This window comes from Rutilus rutilus, assembly GCF_951802725.1.
Source record: "Rutilus rutilus genome assembly, chromosome: 17".
NCBI classification, from domain to species: domain Eukaryota; kingdom Metazoa; phylum Chordata; class Actinopteri; order Cypriniformes; family Leuciscidae; genus Rutilus; species Rutilus rutilus.
In genome coordinates this window covers 16,157,803-16,185,196 of record NC_140230.1, presented here as the reverse complement: position 1 = coordinate 16,185,196, position 27,394 = coordinate 16,157,803, and the positions used below count along the sequence as shown (strand labels likewise).

Sequence of the window (27,394 nt, the reverse complement as noted above, 5' to 3'; positions counted from 1 at the left end):
AAAAATATGAATCTCAAGAAACAAAGTCTGCTCTTGCGTCAACACAACATGCTGGAAGATGAACGAAAGTCTTGAAGGGGCATGAAGGTGAATAAATGACAGATTTGTATTTTTGAGTGAATTAACCCTTTAATAGCTGTATTTAGACAAGTCTAGAATACTTGGATTATGCCATCTGTTAACATTCCCGTTCATCTCAATGGAAGTCATTTATTTATTTATTTTATTGAATTCCAACAATTAAGTTCTCAAGACATTTTTTTAAAAACGGGCATCACAAACATATATTATTATTTCTTTATTTTTTATTTAAATGTAAAAAAATTTTGGGGGGGGGGTTCAAAATTTATTTCAGGGGCTGTTTGCAAACGAAGACAATAGGGTTTTAAATCACTCCAGTTGCTATGAAAATTTCCTAATAAAAAACAAAAACAGAATAACCCTTTTCTGTTTGAAATGTAGAGTGAAGTAAAACTTTTGACAGATGTAAGGGCTACTTTAAATTTAATTTTAAAAATCAGAAATTGAGACATCTCAGGCCAAAAGAGAGAAGAACAGGGACATTCAAAAAATAAATGTACAATGGTTTCACTTTCAGAATTACAAAACCAGCAATTGTATTCAATGGTTTCGAATGAAAGCACGTAGTGTTTCTTTCACATGATATAGCCTATTCGGTAGGCAATTTTAGAGATAACCTCTTTAAGTTTAAATGATACAATTTCAATGGAAGTTGTTTACCTGCTGTAGAAAGTCACGTTGCAGGTCTTCGAGCAACACGCAGTTTTGTTCCTGAACGGATTAGTGTTTAATATTTTAATTAATGATGAACAATTCATAAATGATAATCATCAATTAATGATGATGACTCATTCACAATGAACAAAACAAGACAGTCAATTGTCGCCACCTATTGGCGCAACAATATAACATACAAATTGTATGTTATAGCCAGAGCCGTTGAAAAACATATTTAACGGCTCTGGTTATAGCTAGCCATAGCTAGACTGTATAAAAAGAGGTTATGGTTTATTGTTGCGCCAGTAGGTGGCGACAATTGACTGTCTTTATGATACAAAACGTCTCACTAAACTTTATCACTAAAGCAAAAATTGACACACACAAAACAACAACAACAACAACAACAACAACAACAACAACCTGAATCGGAAATGATGCACCATAAAAATATGTGGTATTTCTAACAATTTTAACATCTTTGACATTTTATTCCCTGCTATCAAGTACTTTCAAATCAACTTTCAAACCAAAAAAATGGATGAATGGCACAAAATGTAAAATGGGTTTAAACATTTTGTATTTTCATATTTAAAGATTGAATGGGTATGTGACAGGGTACAAGAATACAATTATGTAGTAAAAAAAAAAAAAGTATAAAGGCAAAAAGATTATATATATATATATTATTAGTTTAAACCTATTGGACATAAAGAGATGCAGAAAGATTTAGGCTATTTCGTCAGAATATACGGCTACTTGCGAATGGCCGTCAGTGAAGAAAAATGAAGCTTAATGGTAGGCTATACTTATTAACCAGCAGAGGCTTTCATTCATAACCAACTAATCATAAATAATTCACATAATTCAAATCTGATGCTTACCAGCCAAACCTTGACCTCTTGGTCATACGTCTTCGTCATTTGCGTAATGACGTAACTTCCGACGTCGGTTGAAACAATGATGGCGACCTCCATCGGCCGTGGCCCGTGACAGTACGACCGTTTGCAGTAATCAGCAATACGTGTTATCGCTTTACACGTAGCATTTTACTGACAAGTAGTTTTCTAAGCATCTGACGACTTTTTATCCTAGTGGTAAGTCATTGTCTTATTTCGTTTTTTGTACATGGTGTAGCAGCCGCATCATAACCTCATGCACTTTCATGCAGCCAGCATTTCTCTCGCAAGGTGAAAGACATGAAGATCTACGAGACTCTCTCTGGGAATAACATTATAGGAGTTAATTTCGGCAAATATATTACTTAATGTCCATAATTAGACGCTTGCATAACAAATCATCAGCTTAACAGTTTTAATGTGAGCATAGATTTCATTGTCAACCTAATTACATTAAGAGAACATCTCTGGTTAAATATACTAATTGATTCGCTTTTGTTTCAGAATATGAATCTGCACAAACTGTCCTCGCGGTTGCGCCATACAGTAAGTTTCGTTAACCTTTCATATATATAAAATATACTTAAGTTAAAACTATTTTAAAGGACAGATAACTCATAACAATAAATGATGTCATATTCAGGTCACACAGAAATTCAGACATCTCCACACCCAAGGAAGTGGCCGGCAACTGGAAGCGGTTGTTGCAGAAACATCATCAGCTGACTTGAATCCGCTGTCAGTCTTCAGAACTTCAGAGCAGGATCCAGTACGTCCTAAACATTTATGGAATGTACAGCATGGAAAATATGTTATGGAAAGCTCAAAGCTCTTTATGTTGTGACATTCCGTCCTCCTCGCCAACCATCTCTTTCTTTCTTTCTTTCTTTCTTTCTCAGGCATGTCATTCGGAAAGACATACTGGGCAATACTACACAATCCCCCCAGCTCATATCCAAAAACTATTCCCCCATGGACTGCCTCCACGTTTCCAGTTGCAGGTTTGGGAACAGTACTCTGTGTGTGTGTGTGTGGAGCACTTTTAGTATAGATTTAATATAGTCTAAATAGAAATGGCATGATGTTTGTGGTTGAAGTTGCCTGAACGTGTTAGTGCTCTAATACGTGTTGGTACTCTTTTTCAGATTAAGACGTTTAATGAAGGCTGCGTGATGGTGAGGCCGCCGGCGCTGGAGCTTATCTCATATCTTAAAAGAGCTGATTACAGCAATCCCCCCCTGCGTTGTATACTCTGTATCCTCAAACAGAAAATTCCCAGTGAGCCGTTTTACTTTGTGCATATTCCTCTTCCATATTTCACACATTCCTTGACAATGTGCTTTAGATGGAGATACTGGCTCTGGAAAGACCCTGTCTTTGTGTCACGCCCTGCATTACTGTTACACTCAGGGCTGGCTGATCCTGCACATACCTGATGGTGAGCTGCACTCACTCAATCAAAATGCAAGATGAGGTGAAGTTTGGAGTCTGATGATGTTGTGATGTTCTCTCTGTAGCTCATCTGTGGGTCAAGAACTGTAAAGAGCTGCTACCCTCTTCTTCTCGCCCCTCACGCTTTGACCAGCCGATCCAGGCTTCCCAATGGCTGAAGAACTTCAGAATCACCAATGAACGCTTTTTATCCACGGTACGACTCGATGTGTTTATTAGGGTTTATGGGTATGAAATCAGGTGAGTGATCACCTTATCACACTGTCTGGTCCACGGAAATAAATTATATAAAAAAAAAAATATATATATATATATATATATATATATATATATACGTGTATGTGTGTGTACACTAACAGTCAAAAGTTTTGAATCGATAAGATTTTTAATGTTTTTCTGCTTACCAAGGCTGCATTTTTTAATAAAAATTTTTTTTTGTAATATTGTGAAACATTATTACTATTTAAAACAGCAGTTGTCTTTGTGAATAAATAGTAAAGTGTAATTTATTCCTGTGATGAAAGCTGAATTTTCTCCAGTCTTCAGTGTCACATGTGTTCAGTTCTAATATGATGATTTGATGCTCAAGAAACATTTCTCATTATTATCAGTGCTGAAAACAGCTATTTACATTTTTATTTTAGGATTCTTTGATGAATAGAAAGTTCAAAAGAGCAGCATTTATCTACCGTTCAAAAGTTTGGGGTCAGTAAGAATTTTTATTTCATTTTTTGCGGGAAATAAATAAAAGAAATCAATACTTTTTTTTCATCAAGGATGAATTAAATTGATCAAAAGTTACAGTAAAGATATTTATGATGTTACAAAAGGTCCTATTTAAAAAAATGCTGTTCTTTTGAACTTTTTATTCATCAAAGAATCCTGAAAAAAAAATTACACAACTGTTTTCAACATTGATAATAATAATGGATGTTTTTTGAGCATCAAATCTGCATATTAGAATGATTTCTGAAGGATTATGTGACACTGAAGACTGGATTAATGATGCTGACAATTCAGCTTTGATCACATGAGTAAATTACATTTTGAAATATATTAAAACAGAAAACAGTAATTTTAAATTTTCATAATATTGAACCATATTATTATTGTTGTTGTTTTTTTTGTTGTATTTTTAATCAAATAAATGCAGCCTTGGTGAGCAGAAGAGACTTCTTTTAAAAACATTAAAAATCGTACTGATCCAAAACTTTTGAACGGCAGTATATATATATATATTTATTACATGGCTTGGTTGAATTCTAATGTAGAATGCGGTCTGTTATTTCTTGATAACAGACCGCTGCTAAGTATAACACACCGTTGTCATGAAAAGCAGAGCGTTGCTATGGACGCAGGATTCTAACCATAGAGACGGAACAGACTATTTTCTTTAGCGGAAGCAATACAATCGTTTTTAAATCAATAAACTGCTTTTTAAATAAATATTTTGTGTCAAATTATTGATTTATTTGGTAGGTAGCCATGTAATAAGCGGTATGCGTCGGGGTCCTGATCAGCCTGTCGGGGTTGTATTCGCTATAACAACCGCCTCGCTCTACATTATCCCTTGTGTATATATATATATATATTATATTATATATATATATACCTTTTTTTTTTTACAAAATATGGACTTGCTGAAGTTGTCTAATGTAAAAATATGAAAAAAGTTGAAATTGTAGATTTTTTTTTTTTTTTTTTTTAATCTTTTATCGAGCTGCTCTGATGTCAATCTGATCAATTGACAGATAAAGACAACACAGCGATATGTGTGGACAAAGAGAGAAAGTACTGAGAAGGGGCAGCCTTTAGGGGAGCTTGTTGATCAGGTGAGTTTTCTTCATCAAATAATTCCCCATTTCTATTACCTTAAATTGAGGATATCATAAACTTTGTCTTTGTCACCTTGTTTTATTATTTTATTCTTGTATATGCATGAATTATTTCATGTTTATTTTTTTAATAATTTGATTTTAATTTGAACAGGGTGTGAATCGCATGAAGAGCAGCAGTGATGTGGTGGGTGCAGTGATGCGAGAGCTGAGGCTTCAGGCAGGAGGCGCCACTGATGGCGAGGGGGCCTTTAAACTGGCCGTGGCTGTGGATGGAGTAAATGCTCTGTGGGGAAAAACATCTCTAAAAAAGGAAGACAAGACCATGGTACGTTGGCATAAATTAGCCAGTATTAAATATGAATTCATAAATTTTTAAAAAACATTATTATATTAATGTTATTAAATAATTAGTATCATTCATTTTATGCAGTGTGAGCCAGAGGAACTGACTCTGATTCATAATCTGAAGAAGATGATGAAAAACGATTGGGTAAAAAAAACCTCTCACTTAATATTATAATACAGATTGAACTCTCAGTAAGTTGTTTACTCTCAATTTAAGGCCTGTTCACACCAAGAAAGTATAACTATATGATAACTATATTAGCGTCCACACCAGCGGATAAGATCGTTCTGTTTATTCTGTTTATAAGTTTGCTGCTTTAAATGCTCGAGCTCTTAAAGCAGGATGGATTCTGATTGGCTGTCGATGTTTTTATCGTTCATCAGATGTAAAAAGTCCTGAGAGTGATTTCAACTATATCGTTTCACTGTGTCATTATCGTTATAGTTGTGGTGTGGACTCTGCTGTTCTTTTATATTTAGAATGATTCTTAGAACTAACTCTTTATCGTCATCGATCTAGTTATCTTCCTAGGTGTGAGCGTGCTTTTACTTTCACTTTATATTGCTCTGTTATAGAGTGGAGGTGCCATTCTCACAGCACTGTCTCAGACCGGGTCCCTGTTCAAGCCACGGTCTGCTTACCTTCCCAATGAGTTACTAGGAGAGGTCAGCATCCCTCACACACAAAAGCTCATTATGCCTTTTTTTTTTTCATTAAACTGCAGAGTAAATGCCCTAAGTTAACAAAGCGTTGTTTTTGCTTTTTACTTCAACAATAGACTTTGAAGCATTTGCAAAACTTTAGAGGCTGTTGCATGTATCGTCTAGATTTGTTAAAAGGGCTTAATGTATTTTCTCTTCTCACTCTCTCTTGATTTCCCCTATTTCTGTCTATCAGGAGGGGTTTGATCAAATGGAACCGTTTGTGCCAGTTTCTGTGCCCATCTACAATGAGAAGGAGTTTGAGAGCTGTTATCTGTACTATTTAGACCGGAACTGGCTGCAGCATCAGCACAGTAAGTTTGTGTATTTGTGTGTCTGGAGTGCAATCACTGGCAACTGTATGTAAAGAGAATAATGTGGTCATATAAAATAAAATTAGTACCTACAAGTTTTCAAGTCATAATTATGATTTAATGTGCATTCAAGTGATTTTTGGACTGAATAAAATGAAAACGACAGGCAATGTCTTTTTTTCATTCTCTCTTTTTCACTTCCTGGCAAAGTAGGAAGCTTGTTTAGTATTAACGCTACATGGTGAACAGCAAACGATGTTCATTTGGTGTGTAATTGTTTTATTTATGCATTCCCTCTGTTGTCTAAATCTGGAGTTTTTAAATCAGGGTCTGAGAATCCCCGGGAGGGGGGTGCAAGGAAGTCCTAGGGGGTCCATGGAAATGTTTAGAGAAAAAATGTAACTAGTAAAATATTAGAATAAATACAATTCGATTTTTAATAAATAAATAAAAACAGTACAGTACTATGAGTTGAAAACACGTGATAATATAGCTTAATAGTAACTAATATTTTCCAAATAATATTTTAGACTTATTATTTATATTTACTTTTAAATATTAGCATGGGGGTCCCTTGAACAAGTACGATCATATTTGGGGTTCGTTTGATTGAATCAAAAGATTGAAAACCTCTTGTCTAAATGAGTAGTATTTTCTGACGAACTTTATAACAATTTTATATCCACAGTACCAAAAAATGCCTTTTATAAAACAGATGTTCATGTCTGTTCATCTCGTGAATTAAGATCATTCTGTCATGACTTGAAGTCAGAATAACCTATTATGTATGTTACAAACCCCATTTTGAGTATCTCTATTCTGTTACCAACAGGTCTAACTGAAGAAGGAAAGAAAGAGCTCATCTTTCTCAGCAACAAAAATCCATCTATCCTGGAACGATTGTGTGCCTTCTTGTAATGCACATTTGTGTCTATCTTGGATCTCTTGTATATCATGTGAATTCAATAAACTTATAAGCATGCAGAATTTTTCATAATAAAAAAACTTGGAAAACGTTTACAGCCTTTTCTTATATATATATATATATATATATATATATATAAAATGACAAGTATCTTGAAATGGCTCTCATGAAAAACGTTGTTGTTGAAAGTCACGTGGTGGAGGAGATGGTCATGTGGCCGCAGCCTCACCCGGAACTCAGTCGCATGGTGTGTGACTGACTGTTTACCGCTGTTTACAGCCCAGAAAAAGTGAAGAAAGTGGTCTTTTAAACAACATTTAGAGGACAGTAATTATATTAATGTTTCCGTTTTTAGGCTTCGGACAAACTTTGGTTGTCTGCTAATAATAGGTCGTGAGAGCCCGATTAAATATTTGAATAAGCGTTGTTGATTAGTTAGGCTAACTTACATGTAACAAGAATCTCTGCCGCATCTCGACAGAATGAGAGAAACAGCTATTTTCATTCTGCTTACTGGATTGATCATTATAGCAAGAGGTGTGTTTATTATCTAAATATAAACAGATAAGTGATATATGAAATATGTTAAACTACTGGTGTCTTTATTATATGTATCTGCTTGTTTGTGTCACTCTGTCCAGCTGACAGTAATGACTGTCAAGCATTGAATTTCGGTCATGGTTCGGTTGTGTGCGCGTGCAATGCGACAAACTGCGACTCGGTGGGCCGAGTTGTGTTGCCAGATCCCGGTCAGTTCGTGTCATATGTCAGCAGTAAAACTGGCAGCAGACTCGTGAGGAGTCAAGGCCAGTTCCAGGAAAACAGCACAGGTGCAGGTGAGTGCTCTTACAGTCACCATGAAATCAAACTAGACAATTCTAAATATTGCAGCACTTATTATTAGTGATTTTTTTCTTTTCCCATAGTTTTAAAATTCATGTGCCCTCATAATCTTTAATCAAAATAATACCCCCCTCGGCCTCCCTTTTGCTATGCTGGCGTGAGGGCTGGACAACCTGTCACTCACATGAAATCACAGCAAACCACAACCATCCAATCAATTCCCGATGGACAAAATCAAGTCCCGCCCTACATTTTTTCTTGTTCGAGAAGCCATTTCACTCAGATATATGACACAATAGTGACGAAAAGACAATGGCAACTTTCGTTTCATGCCGACTTTAAGAGACCGTGTGCAACTGAGATTTCTATATGTTGTAGGTCTTCAAGAGTTATTTTACCCCAAAATTAAAATCCTGTCATCATTTAGTAGCTACTCTCATCTCATTTCAAACACACAAGTCTTTCATTCATCTTTGTAACACAAATGAAGATATGTTTTCCATCCATTGGAGATTCAATACAACTTTCACGCATCAAAAAGTGCAAAAAGAGATTGTAAAAGTAATCCATATGAAGATACTTCTGAAGATACATGATCACTTTATACAGTAAACAGATTTCATTCATTCATTCACATGTAAACATATAGTAAATCAAAAATGGTAAACACTGAAGCTCAACCGTGATTGCTTGATGCGAGAGAATAAACCAAGTTGGTTCTTGCATCAAGCTTGTTCTTTTGAGCTTCTGCGTTTACCATATTTGATTAACTCTATTTGCATTCAATTTTTATATGTGAATGAAAGTTTTGGTTGCTTGGACTTTCAATGGATGGACAAAAAGATGAGAATTTTGTGCCTTAAAGATGAAGTCTTATGGGTTTGGAATGACAGAGTAAATTAGTATTTTCATTTTGGGGTGAAAATAAATAAATGAATCGATAAAAGTTAAAGTTATTGTATTGTTACATTTATTTGACCATCGTATCAAAATAATACATTTGTCACAGAAAGAGTGTTACAGAATGCTGTGATGTCATGTGAGTGACAGGTTGCTCCGCCCCCACTCCAGTAAACACATCATCCGAGAAAAGAAGAAATGTTTCTGCAAGAGGGAGGGGACGTTTTTTTTTTGATTGAAGATTACAAGGGCACATGAAATGTAAAATAAATAAATAATGATGTGCACAGATTAATCATTTATAATAAATACTGCAATATTCCATAAAAAATAAGAATTGTCAGTTTTTATTTCATGGTGACTTTAAGGAAAGAGGGAAAAGGCAAGCAGAGGAAGAAGTATTAAATATATAAATATATTTATTTAATATTATGTCAAATGCTGAAACCCTCTCCTCATTCTCTTCTGAATCTTAGCTCTCAGAATCACTCTGAATCCCAGTCAAAAGTACCAGCGCACTAAAGGATTTGGGGGAGCCATGACAGATGCGGCAGCTATGAATATTCTGTCTCTGTCCTCTGGAGCTCAGGACCAGCTGCTCAGACAGTACTTCTCCCCAGACGGTGAGAGTGACAGAGAATGAAAATGTGTTCAGCATACTTAGTTCTGAATGGTGCGCATCCCTGTCTGTCACAGGTATAGAGTACCGTTTCGTGAGAGTGCCAGTGGCCAGTTGTGATTTTTCTACTCGCCTCTACACATACGCTGACACTCCAGGGGACTACGATCTCCAGAACTTCACCCTGGCCGAAGAGGATATTCACATGAAGGTATCGTACACAAACAGAAACACACCATCACAAATTTTGGGTGTGCGATATTGACAAAAAATAATAACTCGACATTTGTGGATTGTTTTTTTGTGCTGGCCAGGAACCTTGGCTGGTTTAGGCCTGTCATCTCACAAAACTTTTCATATTCTTCATATTCTATGTTGTGGTTAGTTCACATGATTTTCTTTTACCTATATAATAGCAATTTATTTCTAAAATTTTGAAATATGCTAAATTCTTACATTTAATAAATACATTTATTAATTAGAATAATAAGACGGATGGAAAATATGGAATAATAGTGTTTAAATCTGAAAAAAAATTCCTTTATTATAAGTCCTTTATTTCTAAAATTATTAAATGTAATCTTTTGTTTAATTCTTACATTTAATCAATAATTAAAATCAGGATAAGACTATAGTGTTAATAATTGAAATAAAAAAGTATAAAAAATATATTGATATTTTAAAATATGCAACTAAAGTTACGTTTGCACGACAGTGATGTACTAAAAACGGAACAGTTTTTCCTTTATGTTTTTCGCATACAGACAAAAACAATAGTCAAAATGATCCTCATTCACACGGATGCCAGAGCCCGTCTACGGAGAGCCTGCCCACTCCCTATTAAGTCCTATTGTACCGAATTTTGGTTGTAGTTCCACCAGAGATCCACTGGGGGCGATCGTCCATGAGTGCAGAATGATTGGGAGTCTATGGGGCTAGACGGCTAAATTTGTCTCTTTCACCCGATTGCCGTTGAGAAATCTCAGATTTGATTGTAGGTTTTGCAAGTTCAGCATGGGTTATAGGTCGGAAGTTGAATGAACGAGTACTTATGTCCTTTCGATTTCTTACAGGTTGAGTTGTTGTTGCCCATAACACGCTAGCATTCTGCTAATGAACGCTGATTGGTCAGTGAAGGACTGATTACGACCAGAGATACCACTTGATGGCATCGTGGCATCCGAAGCGGGACCAGAAACAAACAAAACAAAAACTCTTCTAGCACGTGTATTTACCTGTGTCAGATGTGTTGTCGATGCCTCGAGAGAAAAGAAAGTGCAGAGCGCGAAAGCACCAAAGTGACTGAAGGATTGCCGTAAAGCAGTATCTCTGGTCGTACGATGTGTATGACGTCATTGACACTTTAAAAGACTTTTTAAAGCAAATAAGTGACTCTAAAAAATCGAACACCCAGCAGTGTGTAATTTCTTTGCATCTCCTTTCGAATACAATATTCAAATTACTAGACAAAAAATGATATCCTGAGAAAAGTGGATTTTGATGGGTATAGCGCAATTGACCTCCATTCATTCTGCACTCGTCCTGTGAGCGCCCTCATGTGGAATCAGAGTGGAACTGCAACCAGTTCAGAAGCCGGAAGTTTACTGAGAGTGAAACTTCTCGCCTTATTAGACATTCTCTGCGGATGACGAAAAACGCTATAATATGCTGCCAGGCCAGTAGTTGGCGATGTGACTTTGTAAAGAAACACTACACGCCTTTAGACTGAACACATAATACACATGCCCATGACGTCACCTTTTCACAAATCTTCACATTTTTGTAGTTTACACGGAGACGATAACAGTATTGTTTTCAAAAACTTGCACTTTGAAAAGTTTTCAAAAGTTTCAGTTTTCATGCCCCACAAAACATTGTTGCGTGTAAATGAACGGCCAAAACATATAAAAAGTTTTCCGTTTTTAGTTGAAAATGCTGTTGTGTAAATGACCCCTAAGGGCTGTGTAAAAATTTTTTGTGAAAACGGTGACGTCATGCACATGCTTATTACGTGTGCAGTCTATAGGTGCATAGTGTTTCTTTATAAAGTGACATCGCCAACTACTGGCCTGGCAGCATATTACATCGCTTTTAGTCGTTTTTGCTGATCCATGTGAATACGTATCAGTTTGAAAACTTTGCTGTCTGTAAGCAAAAAACAAAGGAAATTTTATTTTCCGTTTTTGTTACATCGTTGTAGTGTAGAATTACCCTAAAACCACCAGTAGTCCCTGTCTTAATGAGTGAGTCATTAAATCATTCAGTTGATTATTTCAAAATGGCTGATTAATCTGGAAAAGAAGCAAGTGTTTTATAAGTAATTACTGAATCATTCACTCAATCAATTAATTCAAAAACATAGATTAATTCAGTAATGTACATCACTGTGTTGCTTTGAGATGTGCAGCGGTTCTGTTTAACTATTTTCGTTGGCATTATAAATGGATTCTAATAGGCTACATCACGCAGTAAATGCTTGAACTCTCAAGGTGCGATTTTGACTCAATAAAGATTCAACATGACATCATTAAAACAACAATCACAAAATGACTGTAGACGATACATAATGCACACCACTAATCACAACACCACAGTCATATTCTGATTAATTGAATCTTTCTCCCCCAGATTCCCCTGCTGCAGCGGGCACAGGCTCTCTCTGCTCAGCCTCTCAATCTGTTTGCCAGTGCCTGGAGCGCCCCCGCCTGGCTCAAGACTAATGGCGCACTGACTGGGAAGGGTTCACTCAAAGGCAAGCCAGGAGGCAAAGAGCATAAGACCTGGGCTCAGTACTACATTAGGTGCACATTTAAATACAAATATCTAAACTAAATGGACTGTAATATTATTTTTCATTATACTAATTCTTACATTTTGATCCTTTTTACGTGCCCTATTCAGATTTCTAGAGGAGTATGGGAAATATAATCTTTCATTCTGGGGGTTGACGTCAGGGAACGAGCCCACTGCAGGCCAAATGACAAATTACAGTTTTCAGGCTTTGGGTTTTACTCCGGAGACACAGCGTGACTGGATTGTCCTGGATTTGGGTCCAGCACTCCATTCCTCATCCTTTCCCAAGACCCGCCTTATAATCCTCGATGACAACCGACTTCTGCTTCCACACTGGGCCAAAGTGGTAAGTGTTGGGTGGACAAAAAGAGGGATAGGAAGATGTTCGTTAAGATGCAGATGATGGAGTCGACCTCTCTTCCCGGTTGCAGGTTCTGAGTGACGTGCAAGCATCACGTTATGTCCACGGCATTGGTGTTCACTGGTACCTGGACAGTCTTGTACCACCTGACATCAGCCTGTCAACCACACACCACCTCTACCCAGAGTACTTCCTGTTTGCAACCGAGGCGTGTTCTGGATGGAAACCGGGGGACCATGGTGTGCGTCTGGGCAGCTGGGACAGAGCAGAGGACTATGCACATGACATCATACAGGTACTTGATCAATGTAGATAAATGTAGAAAAATCAATAGATAAAATATTATTATATACTATATAATAACAATCTTAATTGAGGATTTACATATTAAAGGTACAATATGTAAGAATTTTGCATTAAAATATCCCATAATCTTAAGGCCAGTGTTATATATTTTGTTAAGTTGATTACTTACAATATCCCAAATGTTTCCAACTATTTTTAAATCGTAAGAAAATTGCGATTTTAACCAAGGAAACGGGGCGTTAGAGCAGGAGGGAGCTGGGAGTCGCCAGTCAATTGCATCATATCCGCGTTATCCTCGGTTTCCGCTCGTACTGCGTGGAGTCCTGGACAAATGCGGAAGTTGTAGTTGTAGTGTCTATCAAGCAACACACGTTAGCTTGTTTCTTGCAGTCGTTATGGAACACAATTATTCTTTACTGATTGCAGCTGGTTCTGTCGACAAAGCATGCTTAATTTTATATTTTCCAAATGTAGCATTCGGTAATAGTTATGTTTATGTAAGGGAAGTATTATTGCTTTAGATTTGTGTTTAGTTTATTGACATTGTTTATCACGTCTGGTGTTTATGGCCATGTAAATAAATATAGCATGTGTTATACATAAAGATTAATCAGTATTTTGGCAAATGATGTGGGTATGTTCAAATGTACTTTTACAACAATTGTTAAGAACATGTAAAACTGCGCAGCGTTATCACAACAATGAATTCGACATACAGTAACATCTATGATAACCAAATTAGTATTAAACCTTACTTTTCTTGCGGTTAATTCATTTTAATTAAATAAAAGTGTGATGAGGTTCAAGAGTCAGGAAGGAAGTAGACAGGGGTCGGCGTGACTGGGACTCGTACTTTATTAAAATAAAGCAAAACAAACAAAAGTCGTGCACAACGCGCATTCACCGTGGCAACCGCGACGGCACAAAACAGTTCAAAAATGAGAGCTCGGATCCACCGGTTTTCTTTCTCTGCGTCCAATTTTCTCTTCAGTCTCTCTCGTTCCAGCGCGCGGCTTAAAAGCGGTCTCTCCACGCGGATCACAGCAATAAGACACAGGTGTTCGTCATTTGCACTTGACCTACTTGCTCGTCTCTTCTCTCTCCCATTACAGACCACGCTGAACCACAAAAAGCATGTCATTATAAAAATAGAACTTAGCCTCATCCATGAACATGATTTTTCGATTCCCGTCTGACTGATTTACATCCACGGTGGAGTTGAAAACGACAGTTCCCATCATTCCACGCTCCTTCACATCGTCATCAAGCTACGCCGTTGTTGTTGTTTGGAATGTAGCGCCCTCTAGAGGAAAAAAATCTTGCATATTGTACCTTTAAATACATATTATTGTTATTATTTAGTAAAGGCTTACCTGTAGAGTATATTTAACATTATTATTTAATATTGAATTATATATATTATAAAACCTATTTAATATTGAATTATATATATTATAAAACCTATATTAAAATATTTCAGGCAACATTTTGTGTTGAGGCCGCACTGCCACTAATATACAAAGTGGCTGCAATATAATATATAGACATTTTTAAATGTTATATAATGTACCTTTTATCTCCAATTTTCTCTTTATTTAGGACATGAATAACTATGTGACCGGTTGGACGGACTGGAACTTGGCCCTTAATCAGGATGGAGGGCCAAATTGGGTTAAGAACTTTGTGGACAGCCCCATTATTGTGGACCCAAGTAAAGATGTCTTCTACAAGCAGCCCACCTTCTACAGCATGGCCCACTTCAGGTTCGACTCATTTAAGGCACCGTTAACTCAGCTCTTGCACAAAAATGCCATCTAAAGTTTAAATTTGGCTATTAAATGTTGCCAATGCCATAATTTAATAGCAAACATGGAAGTAGGCACTTGACTTTTTTGTATCATGTTTGACACAGTGTTTTATAAATCTGAATCATATAATCCAAATACAACATTTTTCAATAGAATATGCTGAACTGGGTCTCAACTTCTAAGTTTTTGTGCTTTTAAAACTGACAGCAAGTTCTTGTGGGAGGGGTCACAGAGAGTGGGCGTGTCCTTCAGTCAACACACCGACCTGGAAATATCTGCCTTTATCAGACCTGATTCCTCAGCAGTGTTAATCATTCTCAACAGGTAAAAGACTGGGATTTCATCATTTACACTCAACTGGCGTTGTTACTTAGCAGTCATTACATGAATTCAGTTTGATATCAAATGTTTCTGAAACTGCAGGTCTGAAGAGGAGGTGCAGTTTGAAGTTTGGGATCAAACACTGGGCTTTTTACCAGGAAGTGCTTCACCTCACTCCATCCTCACACTACTGTGGAGCAGACGTTGACTGGCTGGGTCAATAACCCAAACATGCACCTTAATGATTAACACAAATCATTTCAATCATGCTTTAAGGACTTTAACATTTCAAATGACTGCAGCACTACGGTTACAAAGAAATCATGATTATACGTTTTAGAGGCAATAAAAAGCATGATGTAATTGAGTCATGTTTAAAAAAAACAAAAAACATCCCTGGATAAAACTTGATGTATATAATTTCTTGCACTGAAGATATTATGAATTAAAAATAATCTAATACAACTTATCAGCCTTTTTTTTTTCTGAGAATACACATGTAAAAAAAATAAAAATAAAAAAATCAATATGGAGGGCTGAATGCTTTTGTTGTTTGCCTGTGTCATAGCAAGATCAACATGTTTCCTGTTTTTTATTCAGTTTTTTTATTAATACATCGTGGTCATACACATCATATAATATATATTTATATACTTTAATATTTAGCGATTCATTGTCATTTTCATCATCAATGGTTTTTTGTCTTCCTTTAATGAGTTTTCCAACTAAAATTATTTACATTAGAAAAAAAAACTGTAATAGAAATGAGAGTGAAAAGAACTAAATCAAATTAAACAATGACATTGATGGGTTTGTGATATATACACACCAGAGATGGAGGGGAGAGAGACAAAACTTCATGATCCCCTGGACAATTGGAGAAAAAAAAGAAAAAGAAAAAAGGATGCAAAAACAACGAAAGGCCTGTGGACGTAAAGCGACGTTTATAAACACACCACCCCATCCCAAAGAGAATTCACATTGAACGGTAAGAGGCGCTATCTGGGGAGTACAGCTCGTCTCTGGGAAACCAAACACTGTACGATCTAATTGTGGGTTGGGAGTTGTGCTGCTAAAGCAACAATATGTGCCCGACCCTACCCCTCATCCTGCAATGTTTGTTTGTTCACCCGGGGTAGGAATAAGAATGGATAAACTAAAGGAAATACTGTGCCGAAAACTGTGGAAGGAATCAATTCAGACGTCTGAAAATATGGGAAAGATATAGATACATTGGCATAGACAACTAAGAAGGACTGTGTTAGAGAAAATAAGTAAATAAACCATAGTAAAAATATACCATCATGGTAGGATGAACACAAAGTATTGACAAAAAGGAAAGACAGACAAACAAGCTTGGGTTAAGACAGAGCTCGGATGAGACGGGCGGACGTGTGTGTGTGTGTGTGTGTTTCAGAAGGACCATCTCTCCGTTGTGCGAGGATCAGTGTTTAAGGAGGAAGGCTCTGACGAGGACTGAGTGCCGCTTTCATCCCCATTCAGGCTCTTCCTGCACACAGGACACGTGTCGTGCTTCAGGGAGGAAGAAGAGAGAAGGGTACGTCAGTGAATATTTGTAATAATGAAAGTACAGTTTGAACCTCAAAAACTAGAACCTGTCAAGTGACTAGAAACTTTATTCCAACAGAGTCTGACGTTAGATTGGATCTAATAAATACAAAAAAACAAAACACTTTCCACTTCTGAACAAAATATAATTACTTTTAACTCACAACGCTGTCCACTATCTTGGTATCCGTCAACTCATAACAATGCATTCTGGGATTGTATTATCCACAAAGGATTATCCTACAATTTAATTTCACAATTGGCTACAACTTAATATTAGCATAATTTTTCTGTCTACCTCTTTGAACAACATTTGCATCAGGAACACACTTACACCACCAGTCAACTTAATACAAAAGTTAATATTTTCCAGATAATATTTCCTTAATTTGCATTGGCTTTAGAACAATAACAACATATAAGCCAATCATTTAATTAAACAAACAAACAAACAACGCTGTCTTTTTTTTAATATCACACTTACACTCCCATTCAAAAGTTTGAATTGAATGCCTTTTTAAATGATAATAAAATACTTTTTTACTACATCATACTACATAATACTTTTACTCCACAAGGTCACATTAAATAAATGTCTTTACTTACTTTGCATTATAAACATCTTTACTATTTCAAATAAAAAGCTGTACTTTTGAACCATCTATTCCTCAAAGAATCCTAAAAAAAGGTATCCCAGTTCCCATTAGAATAACTGGTTCTTGTTTAGCACGTTTACAATCGTGCTCATTTTCGTGAAACAGCTCTTTTGCTCTTGTGATATTGCTTAATTATAACATAAGCCTATGTTATGATTAAAAAGTTAGAAGTAAATTTTTTGCAAACATATTTTAAATTTTGTGGGCATTTGTATTCATTTTGGTGACATTTTTGACAATTCCCCAATTCATTTATGACCCAGCACTGCAGTAACAAAAAAAAATTAATTAGATTTGTTATTAATAGCATTTAAAGTCCAACTGAAATCAAAATGGACCCTATTTACTTTGTTAGCGCATATTACTAGTCTTGTGGTGAACAATTAATCCGTGCAAGTTAAAACACGGAAAAAAATGTTTTGGCTTCGTAATCTTTAATCAAAATCTGAAAATGCCCCTCCCCTCTGCATTGGAGGACCTTCCCTGATGACGTATGCTTGACGGCTTGGGTTGAGAAACGCTTAACCACTCCCCTCAAATCGTTAGTCTGTAATGAGCGAGAGATGGCGAGGAGGAGCACTAGAGTAAAACCCTGCCCTCTGTTCAATATTCCTTTTCACTGGGAAATACGTCACAGCACTGGAGAAAAATCGTTTGCAACTTCCGGTTCACGCGGACTTTAAAGCATGAGGTTTTACATCCAATCACATTAGTGATGTTAATAAATAAATCAGACAATGCACCAGCAATTTAGCAATATCCCCACTTGTGGTGTTGACTGGTCATGAATTAAATCCTGAGTCCTCTTAGTCTGATACTGAGAAAAGAACGAGTACAAATGCGGTCGAGACCGTAGACAAGTCGAGACCAGTCTCTTAATACAACGCTACTAAAACTCTTTTCATTCTATTTATCAGATGATTGTACACAAATAAAATAAAATGCTTTCCAGAAAACTCTGTGCTTTCTAGGTATCTAGAAACTTTCCATAACCACACCATTTGTTTTCCTACTTCAAAAGATTCTCATATTTAAATTCTTTCCTGAACATTCTCTCCCTTTTATCCCGTTCCTTCCTCTCTATTGTTTCTCTCACCAGTTCAAGCCAGGGCACGATGCAGTCACTATGGAAGAAGTGGTTGCAGGGCAGCTGCCGGACCGGCTCACCGACCGTATAGTCTTCCTTACATACAGGGCACTCCATATTGCAGTCTAGAAGAGACAAGGAGAAGGAGAGAGGGGGAGAGACAGCATGCAGGGGGTGAGAATAATGAGATTTCGGTAGAGGAGCGTTGCCTTAAATAGGAATTATAATTCATCACCACACAAGGCTCATACTGGTAGGTCAATGACCCCCACTGAGTCTGTGAGCCTTAAATCATAACTAAAATGACACGGTGTTCCTCAAAGACCAGAGGAGAAAAACGACAAAAGTTTCAAAGAAAAGGGAAGAGAGAGGAGAGACTAACCAGTGTGTTCCTGAGTGATGATAACAGTGGGGAGGGAGGAAATTTTCTCTTTCTCAGCAGGAGGAGGACCAGTGTTCTCAAACTGACCCAGTAACTGAGTGAGAGAAACACAGAGATGATCAGCTTGTTTGCACCGAGGCACGGATCAGGCAACATGCACACGCATCATCCTGCTCAACTACCTGTGTGATGACTGCATCCAGACCTCCCTGTCCCCAGGCGTAGTCCCCGGGGTTTGAGTGCAGCATGCCCGTCCTAACACACACACACAAACATCAAGATTACCAGCTGTACCATATTTAAACTGAGATTGGGCATTGTAATATACATAGCTGTAATTTGCTGTCAGAATGTGTACACACACAGTAAATTACGTAGTAATTTTGAATGAAAATAAAATAATAATATAGAAAAATATTGAATGAAAATGTTTTCTTTACCATGACAGCGGAGGAGAGCCTGGTACTCCTGAATTGGCAAAAAGGCCTGCGAGAAACTGCTGTACTATTCTAGAAGGAGAGCAGAGACATCAGAGTGAGGAACTGATATTAGTACTGGGGAATTCTGCCAACTTCCTTAATTTTATTTTTTACTGACAAAAAAAAAAGAGCTGTTAATAATCAGTCGGCTGACTCACATACACTCACCTAAAGGATTATTAGGAACACCATACTAATACTGTGTTTGACCCCATTTCGCCTTCAGAACTGCCTTAATTCTACGTGGCATTGATTCAACAAGGTGCTGAAAGCATTCTTTAGAAATGTTGGCCCATATTGATAGGATAGCATCTTGCAGTTGATGGAGATTTGTGGGATGCACATCCAGGGCACGAAGCTCCCGTTCCACCACATCCCAAAGATGCTCTATTGGGTTGAGATCTGGTGACTGTGGGGGCCATTTTAGTACAGTGAACTCATTGTCATGTTCAAGAAACCAATTTGAAATGATTCGAGCTTTGTGACATGGTGCATTATCCTGCTGGAAGTAGCCATCAGAGGATGGGTACATGGTGGTCATAAAGGGATGGACATGGTCAGAAACAATGCTCAGGTAGGCCGTGGCATTTAAACGATGCCCAATTGGCACTAAGGGGCCTAAAGTTTGCCAAGAAAACATCCCCCACACCATTACACCACCACCACCACCAGCCTGCACAGTGGTAACAAGGCATGATGGATCCATGTTCTCATTCTGTTTACGCCAAATTCTGACTCTACCATCTGAATGTCTCAACAGAAATCGAGACTCATCAGACCAGGCAACATTTTTCCAGTCTTCAACTGTCCAATTTTGGTGAGCTCGTGCAAATTGTAGCCTCTTTTTCCTATTTGTAGTGGAGATGAGTGGTACCCGGTGGGGTCTTCTGCTGTTGTAGCCCATCCGCCTCAAGGTTGTGCGTGTTGTGGTTTCACAAATGCTTTGCTGCATACCTCGGTTGTAACGAGTGGTTATTTCAGTCAAAGTTGCTCTTCTATCAGCTTGAATCAGTCGGCCCATTCTCCTCTGACCTCTAGCATCAACAAGGCATTTTCGCCCACAGGACTGCCGCATACTGGATGTTTTTCCCTTTTCACACCATTCTTTGTAAACCCCAGAAATGGTTGTGTGTGAAAATCCCAGTAACTGAGCAGATTGTGAAATACTCAGACCGGCCCGTCTGGCACCAACAACCATGCCACGCTCAAAATTGCTTAAATCACGTTTCTTTCCCATTCTGACATTCAGTTTGGAGTTCAGGAGATTGTCTTGACCAGGACCACACCCCTAAATCCATTGAAGCAACTGCCATGTGATTGGTTGATTAGATAATTGCATTATGAGAAATTGAACAGGTGTTCCTAATAATCCTTTAGGTGAGTGTACATTACATGTAAATATTACCAGTAATATTTTTTTTTAAATAGCACTACATATATTGTAGAACAAAACAGTTTTATACGTTGCACTTGAGAAGAAGAGTCTCAATGGGACATAAAACCATTTGTAATATTATTGTAGACCTATTATTGATTTTTGATCTATTACCAGTATTTTTTAATTTGTAATTTGCTAATCATTATGCCTATATCCAGTTTGCCAAGTTGAATTCATTTGTTATTGAAGAAATCTAAATATTCTGTCATTTAGAAATAACACTATCAAATGGCCTATTCACACCAACTATGAATATTAAAAAAACTATTTAAAAAAAAAAAACCTAACACTCAACTAGTGTTTTTTCTTCATGTTCATGATTAAGTTTATGTTATTATCATGGCATTAAAAATGCATAATGTGTGTTTGTCTGCAAGCATGTACATATAGATTGGAGAAAACATTGATTGTAATATACATGTGTGAGTATATATATATACACAGTATGTGTATACATACACACAAACACAGAGGTATATTTATGCATCATTGTACTTGCAAACAAAATGAGTCTATATTCCTCAAAATGCATTGTTTAATCTGCAAACTGTCAGCATGTTTGCTGTCTGACTGTCAGCTAAATATGCATTTGTAGATCAGCTCTATCTCTGAATCGGAGATAATTTGGTCTTCATTAAGCATGCCGACTATTCGTGCTGTTCGAATTATAGTTCAAATGCAAAAGAGAAACTATGATAGATGAAAGTGCAACCTGCAAAAAAATTAAGAGAATGAAAACATCCACAGATTTGGGATACAGAACATGACCAAGTGAAAAAACTAAGATATATAACTTACCCCTCGACAGCGGGAGAGCGATCCGGCCGACTGCTTCCTCTGGATCGGTACCTCCTCTGAGTGTGCAGGCGAGGAGGACGACCAGGACCCCAGTGCTCTGCTACACTTAGAGGGCCACCCAGAGTCCCACTAAGCCCACCTGGGACAGAACCGCCGAACGGTCCGGCTCCGAGACTCCCAGAGCCACTGCCCCCTCCAGGGACCCGCTCAGAGTCAGGACTTTCTAGATCCAGACTGAACGGCCTCTCCACGAACAACAGCTGCCATAGCTACAGAAAAAGAGGGAGTGAAAGAGATAGTTATGAATGAGCAGTACAATGTACCTCATTCAAACGCATCCAAAAACTCCTTATCAACAGCTACACAAGACAGAAGATGATGTTGTGGAAGGAAGGGGTCCACATACCTCAGCAAATTGTGAAGCTGTGTCATCAAGGCTATTTGAGCTACTATCCAGAAGACTGAGGAGTAAACAATCACATTCATGTCAGACCTGGCTACTGGGATAGCCAGGGAACATATTTATTATATATTACAAATATATTGCTTGAACATATTGTTTCGTGGAACTTGGCAACATAAACTGCAGTACAGCTGATTGTCACAGTGAGGGAGTCATCGATCCCGAAATGCACATTTTGGATGTCTCACCCATTTGAGGACTGCGTCAGAAAGCTAAAACAGCTGCCTTGCTATTCCAGTGCCCATACAGTCAATGACAAAAGCATTTTAGTATAAAGGCAGCTCCTTAGTAAACTGGTCTTTTTTTGTGAGCTTTAGTTCAGTAACCAATCAAATATTAAATTACTGTAATTTTTTTAATCGCTGCATCAGATACTATTTATATTTAACATCTGAACGACACAAACAGGACTGTGGAATATCACAGGCATCTATGTTGCCTTTAAAAGCTGACCAGTATATCCCTACTACATACTATGCAAAAAGCAGTATATAAAACGTGAAACATGAACAATACCCTAATAACCTACTGCATCAGCTGACATTGTGTTCAACCAATGCCACAAGGAGCCATCAGATTTGAAAAGTTGAAAAATAATAAATTGAAGAGAGATCTGTGAGTTGAGTGACTCTTTTCAAGTGAAAGGTCAATGGCAATTGGCAACTTTCTGCTTCACAGTTAAAACAAGACCCTCTGACAGAATATTTGAAGTAAGCATAAATAATGAAACTATTCAAGAAGTAAAAGAGACCAAATATCTGGGAATTATTCTTGACAACAACCTTAAATTTCAAAGTCAAGTCAAATATGTTTGTAAAAAGGTCAAGTCCAATTTGAATTGTTTTCGTTTTATCAGGAGGGATCTGTCTAATCAGGCCGCCATGTTATACATGCATTCAATGATTTTATCACATCTGTCTTATTGCATCACATCCTGGTCACAAACATCTGCGTCCACACTCAAGCCGGCTGTTTCATTGTACAAGCAGGCAGTCAAGATATATGCCAGAAAACCTATGAGATCACATAACTGTGACATTATTAGTAGACATAATCTTTTTACTTTCGAAAATTTTATACATTTCAGTACTCTGAAATTGGTTTTTAAATGTTTGAACAATCATGTGTCGCCGCTGTTTTCAGCTCTCATTATTAGACGTCAGGGCTCACTCAGACCGTCCACCAGAGCCTCAGTCAGTGGTGACTGTGTAGTGCCAAGATTTACTAAATCCTTTGGTCAGTCCAGTTTCTCCTTTAATGGATCGAGACTATGGAATTCTCTGCCCAGTGACTTAAAACTGCAGACAGACATGATTACCTTTGATAGAGGTTTGAAACGGTGGCTGAAATCAAGTCAAATCTGCACACATGGTAATGCTGTATGAAATGAATATTGATGATGTGTATTGTTACTGTTTTGCACTATGTTTTGTATATCGCATTGTTGTGTTTTATGAAATATGTAGTCTCCTATGGACAAGTGTTGCAAATTAGCAGTATTGCTATAACACTTAAAACACTGTATCTGGTGCGTCCAATGCTATTGTTATGTCCATATCAAAATAAATAATAATAAAAAAATAAAAAAAAACTAAGGGTGCCCAAGATAAAGACGTAAAGAATAATAAAAAAATAAATAATCTAGTTTATAAATCTAGTTTAAAACTCGTGTTCCAAGTTCTTAGAAATTAACTTACTGTATTCATATGATGGTTTCAAAAAACTTTTATCCAATTTCCAAGCTACAATTTACAATTGAGTGACCCTAAAATGTTTTGTGAAGTAACCATTAAGAAAAGTAAAAACAAAATGTCTTTACATCTTGAACACATGTAAATGCACACACCTATTTTTTTAAGCAAATAGCATCATGAATTATTAAATCGGAAATATTATTACGTATACCATGGTCTGTCTGAATACTTCGATTCTAAATGGCTGGAAGTTTAAGACCGTTTAATGCACAGGTAGTTTCACTCAGTTTAATGACCGTTCTATATTAATGTGCGGTTTTCACTGAAGCACGCACGCACACACACACACACCACTGATTTTATTAATAAATAAAACTGAATCACTACATTATATTTCTCAGCAAAGAGGGGAACACCGCTGTTTTTGAAGTAATTGAACTCACAGCTTCATTGTTATTAGACAGAGATGCTGCACACACACAGAGGCAATTCACACAGGAACCTCATCTCTCTCCCTTGATAATTCATTCAAATAAATGGTACAATTCATGCATTCAGATAAATGTAATCTTACAGCACTACCATATCTCTGTGTCATACTCAAAGCGGACAGAATGCTAGATCTAACGAGCTGTAACTGACAAAAAAAGTCATTTTTACCCTTCCGGTCAAATATTGTACTGTAAACATCAATAACAGCTTTAAGTTGTCAATGCTGTCAAATGACCATGGAATATGCTGTATAATCCACGGCAAGCAGTGCATTAAACGATTTGAATCGCTTCACAACAGGTGGTTCTTTACCTCCACGCCATGCATTAAAATAGTTTAATTGCACAGCTAGCTTAAGGTAAGTTCAGTTTTTGGGAGGGTTGTAGCACATGACATTTCACAACTTGAACTAACCTTAAGTTGTCATGTAAGAAAATGGTCAAATTATCTGATATTTTTCTGATTAGGGGTGTAACAATATATCGTGTCACAATATATCGCAATACAAAAATGCAACAATATGTATCGTGGATAGTTCACCCAAAATAAAAATTACCCTGTGAGAAAAAATTGAAGTTTTCAGAGTCAGTACTACATTAAACTACAATATATTATGTTGAATATAATATATAATAATGGGGGAATATTAGTGGGTCCAGATAATGCTTATGTTATAAGTCTGATGTTACCAGTAAAAAGTGGCCTATATTATTTTAAATATATCCAGCCAGTGACAGAGTTCAAGCATATTCGTCTAAAATAATTCTGTATTTTCAGGTTCAGAATCATGAATATATTTATTCTAGTGTCACCATTGTCCAAGCCTATTCATTTACACCCACAATGTTATATCAAATTTAGCATTTAATCAACAGTAAATTTTTTCTTAACTTTTTATTATATATGTCTTGGAGTATCGCAATAATATCATATCGTGAGTTCAGTATCGTGATATGTATCGAATCGTGAAATTAGGGTATCGTTACACCCCTAGTTCTGATATTTAGTGCACACTGTAAAAAGATGACTTCGGACACAGCACATGTCTACTGAAGACCTAATCATATAAATAAATTGTCTTAATAAAGGAGATCCACAATGTGCAGTAATCTAAGAGAACCACTGATCTAAAACCTTTCCCCAATAAATTCCAATATAGGCCTAAAACAAATTAAACTTAAACTGAGCTGGAATTAAATGCAATTAACTAATTTCATTGATGTTTTCCGCTGGCAGAATGGTGACACAAACTATGAATGATCATATGCTTGATTTATCAATACTAAAAAAACAAAAAAAAAACATCATAGGAACCTATTTTGACAGCTTTTTGTTCTCAGGCCCGTTTGCTGGTGCTATGAATCAGGTGATACAATAGAGTTATTTACATACACCAGAAGGCCCTGAAAGAGCCGCCATGGTAATCTAGCAGTGCAGGAGTTACAACATGCCATAAGAGACAACGAATGAGGAAGTGCAGCCATTGAAAAGCTCACCTGGAGTCTTCTGTAACCTCCTCAATGAAGCCCGAGTCACATCTGGGACAGATATACTCCTAAATGCAAGCAAAATCACAATCAGAATCAGAATACAGAAAAATCACACTGATGACCTCAACACTGTAAATAAACAAAGGGATAGCTGTGGTTTTGTGAGGACACCCACATTTGCATAGCACTACAACACACATTTATTTGAATTTTAAAGCAAATAGTCCTGTATAATGAGACACTCCCTGTAATGCGCGTCATAACAATTTCTGGCTGATTCAGGAGGTTGCTTCCCTATTTTTTCTCTGATTTGAAGAGGTCAAGACATGTCATCCTGTGGGTCTCCAAAAAAAGAAGGCCAATGGCTGCTTATCTTGACTTGTAGTACAACTCAAAACACTGTTCAGCCTCATTCACACTATATGCATTAAGCATGAACCAGTTATGATTCACCTTCTGAGTACAGTAAGAAGTTTACTAAGTGAAATGGGCAGTAAACAAGGGATTACACACAACTCATCCTCATCGGGACAGCTCATGATGGATTGACTTACTGACACACTGACCAACAAGTGCTGAAATTAAATAGTCACTGACAGTTCTGTGAGCTACGACATTACAAATAAGTTAAGTGAAATAGAAACAGAATCATTTAATATTCCAGTTTCGCTTTTGATAAGAGTTCAGTGTTGAGTAACTTACATTTAAAGACATGTTGTAAGCATTTCTAAACGGTAACAGCATGAACGGAACACTTGTTAAAGTCTAATATCTATTAAAAAGTCATTATTTAAACGAAAGCTGTAACAATACCAACAAAAACACAAGACATGAGTGTAACGTTAGCATTTGTGTTGAAGACAAAACACTTTAGTTTTCTCCTTGAGTACGTGCACGAGCACCAGTATTACGTTTAGTAATACTGGTCATCGCTAAATACATCAATTTGTGGTTTTTATATACAAACAACAAGCCATGGCAGGCCCTTCGCCTACATCAGGTTGATACACTGCTAACATGCTAACTTTAGCACAACAGCGAAACCTGCGAGACCGACAACAGAACTACAGAATCCCACTAAGATGAACCGACTGTGTGTTACAGGCGACGCGGACTCACCGGCAGTTTGGGGCTCACTTCACCTTTACAACAGTGACAGAAGAAGCGATGCGGAGGGACCGCCGCAGCCTCCGCCATGTTTTCCGTGAGACTGTCTGTGTCCCAAACAGCAGCAGCGCTGGTCGTCGGTCCGCCCACTGCAGAGGGAGGCGCTCTGACATCAGCATTCGGAAGTCCGAGCCATTTTACAGAGTCGATTCACTCGGGCGGTTCGTTTAAATGAACTGTTACACAGGCAGAGGCAGTGAAATGTGCTTTGTACAAGCCTCAGACTGTGCTTTATTTCAGTAACAACGTAACATTAAAATAAAGTGAGTGATTTATTTGCAATAATGATTATTACAATATGAAATTAAACAATCCATCCATAATATTGATGAAATATCACTAGTATTCGCGCCAGATGTGTTCCTACAGTGTCTCAATATATGTATATTTTTCTAGCTAAATAAATATGTTTTAAACACTGCTGTATATTATTATGCTTATGCTCCCAATTGATCATTTATCTAATTGTTTTACTTTCAAAATATAGTTTTGACAGTCGAGTGATTCACATTCGG

At 37.1% G+C, this 27,394-nt stretch overlaps 3 protein-coding genes across 3 annotated transcripts; 2 read left to right on the top strand and 1 right to left on the bottom strand.

Moving 5' to 3' along the window:
- Positions 1–1,634: 1,634 nt before the first annotated feature.
- On the top strand, positions 1,635–7,306 carry dap3 (death associated protein 3). The gene is made up of 13 exons (XM_084435567.1): positions 1,635–1,835; positions 2,142–2,183; positions 2,281–2,406; positions 2,537–2,638; positions 2,783–2,891; positions 2,983–3,075; positions 3,155–3,285; positions 4,841–4,921; positions 5,079–5,252; positions 5,358–5,417; positions 5,849–5,938; positions 6,171–6,288; positions 7,121–7,306. Exons 2-13 carry the CDS (start codon positions 2,145–2,147, stop codon positions 7,204–7,206), a joined length of 1,209 nt encoding a protein of 402 aa, XP_084291693.1. The 5' UTR covers positions 1,635–1,835; positions 2,142–2,144; the 3' UTR covers positions 7,207–7,306.
- Positions 7,307–7,411: 105 nt separating this feature from the next.
- Positions 7,412–15,691, top strand: gba1 (glucosylceramidase beta 1). The gene is made up of 10 exons (XM_084435433.1): positions 7,412–7,750; positions 7,855–8,049; positions 9,433–9,579; positions 9,653–9,786; positions 12,204–12,376; positions 12,477–12,714; positions 12,800–13,024; positions 14,635–14,798; positions 15,051–15,167; positions 15,267–15,691. The coding sequence occupies exons 1-10, from the start codon at positions 7,696–7,698 to the stop codon at positions 15,370–15,372; spliced, it is 1,554 nt and encodes a 517-aa protein (XP_084291559.1). The 5' UTR covers positions 7,412–7,695; the 3' UTR covers positions 15,373–15,691.
- On the bottom strand, positions 15,675–27,017 carry rnf115a (ring finger protein 115a). Its single transcript, XM_084435434.1, has 9 exons — positions 26,832–27,017; positions 25,719–25,777; positions 21,980–22,034; positions 21,574–21,842; positions 19,299–19,367; positions 19,041–19,113; positions 18,859–18,952; positions 18,486–18,601; positions 15,675–16,697 (listed from the first exon to the last, which is right to left on the bottom strand). Exons 1-9 carry the CDS (start codon positions 26,907–26,909, stop codon positions 16,578–16,580), a joined length of 933 nt encoding a protein of 310 aa, XP_084291560.1. The 5' UTR covers positions 26,910–27,017; the 3' UTR covers positions 15,675–16,577.
- Positions 27,018–27,394: the final 377 nt, after the last annotated feature.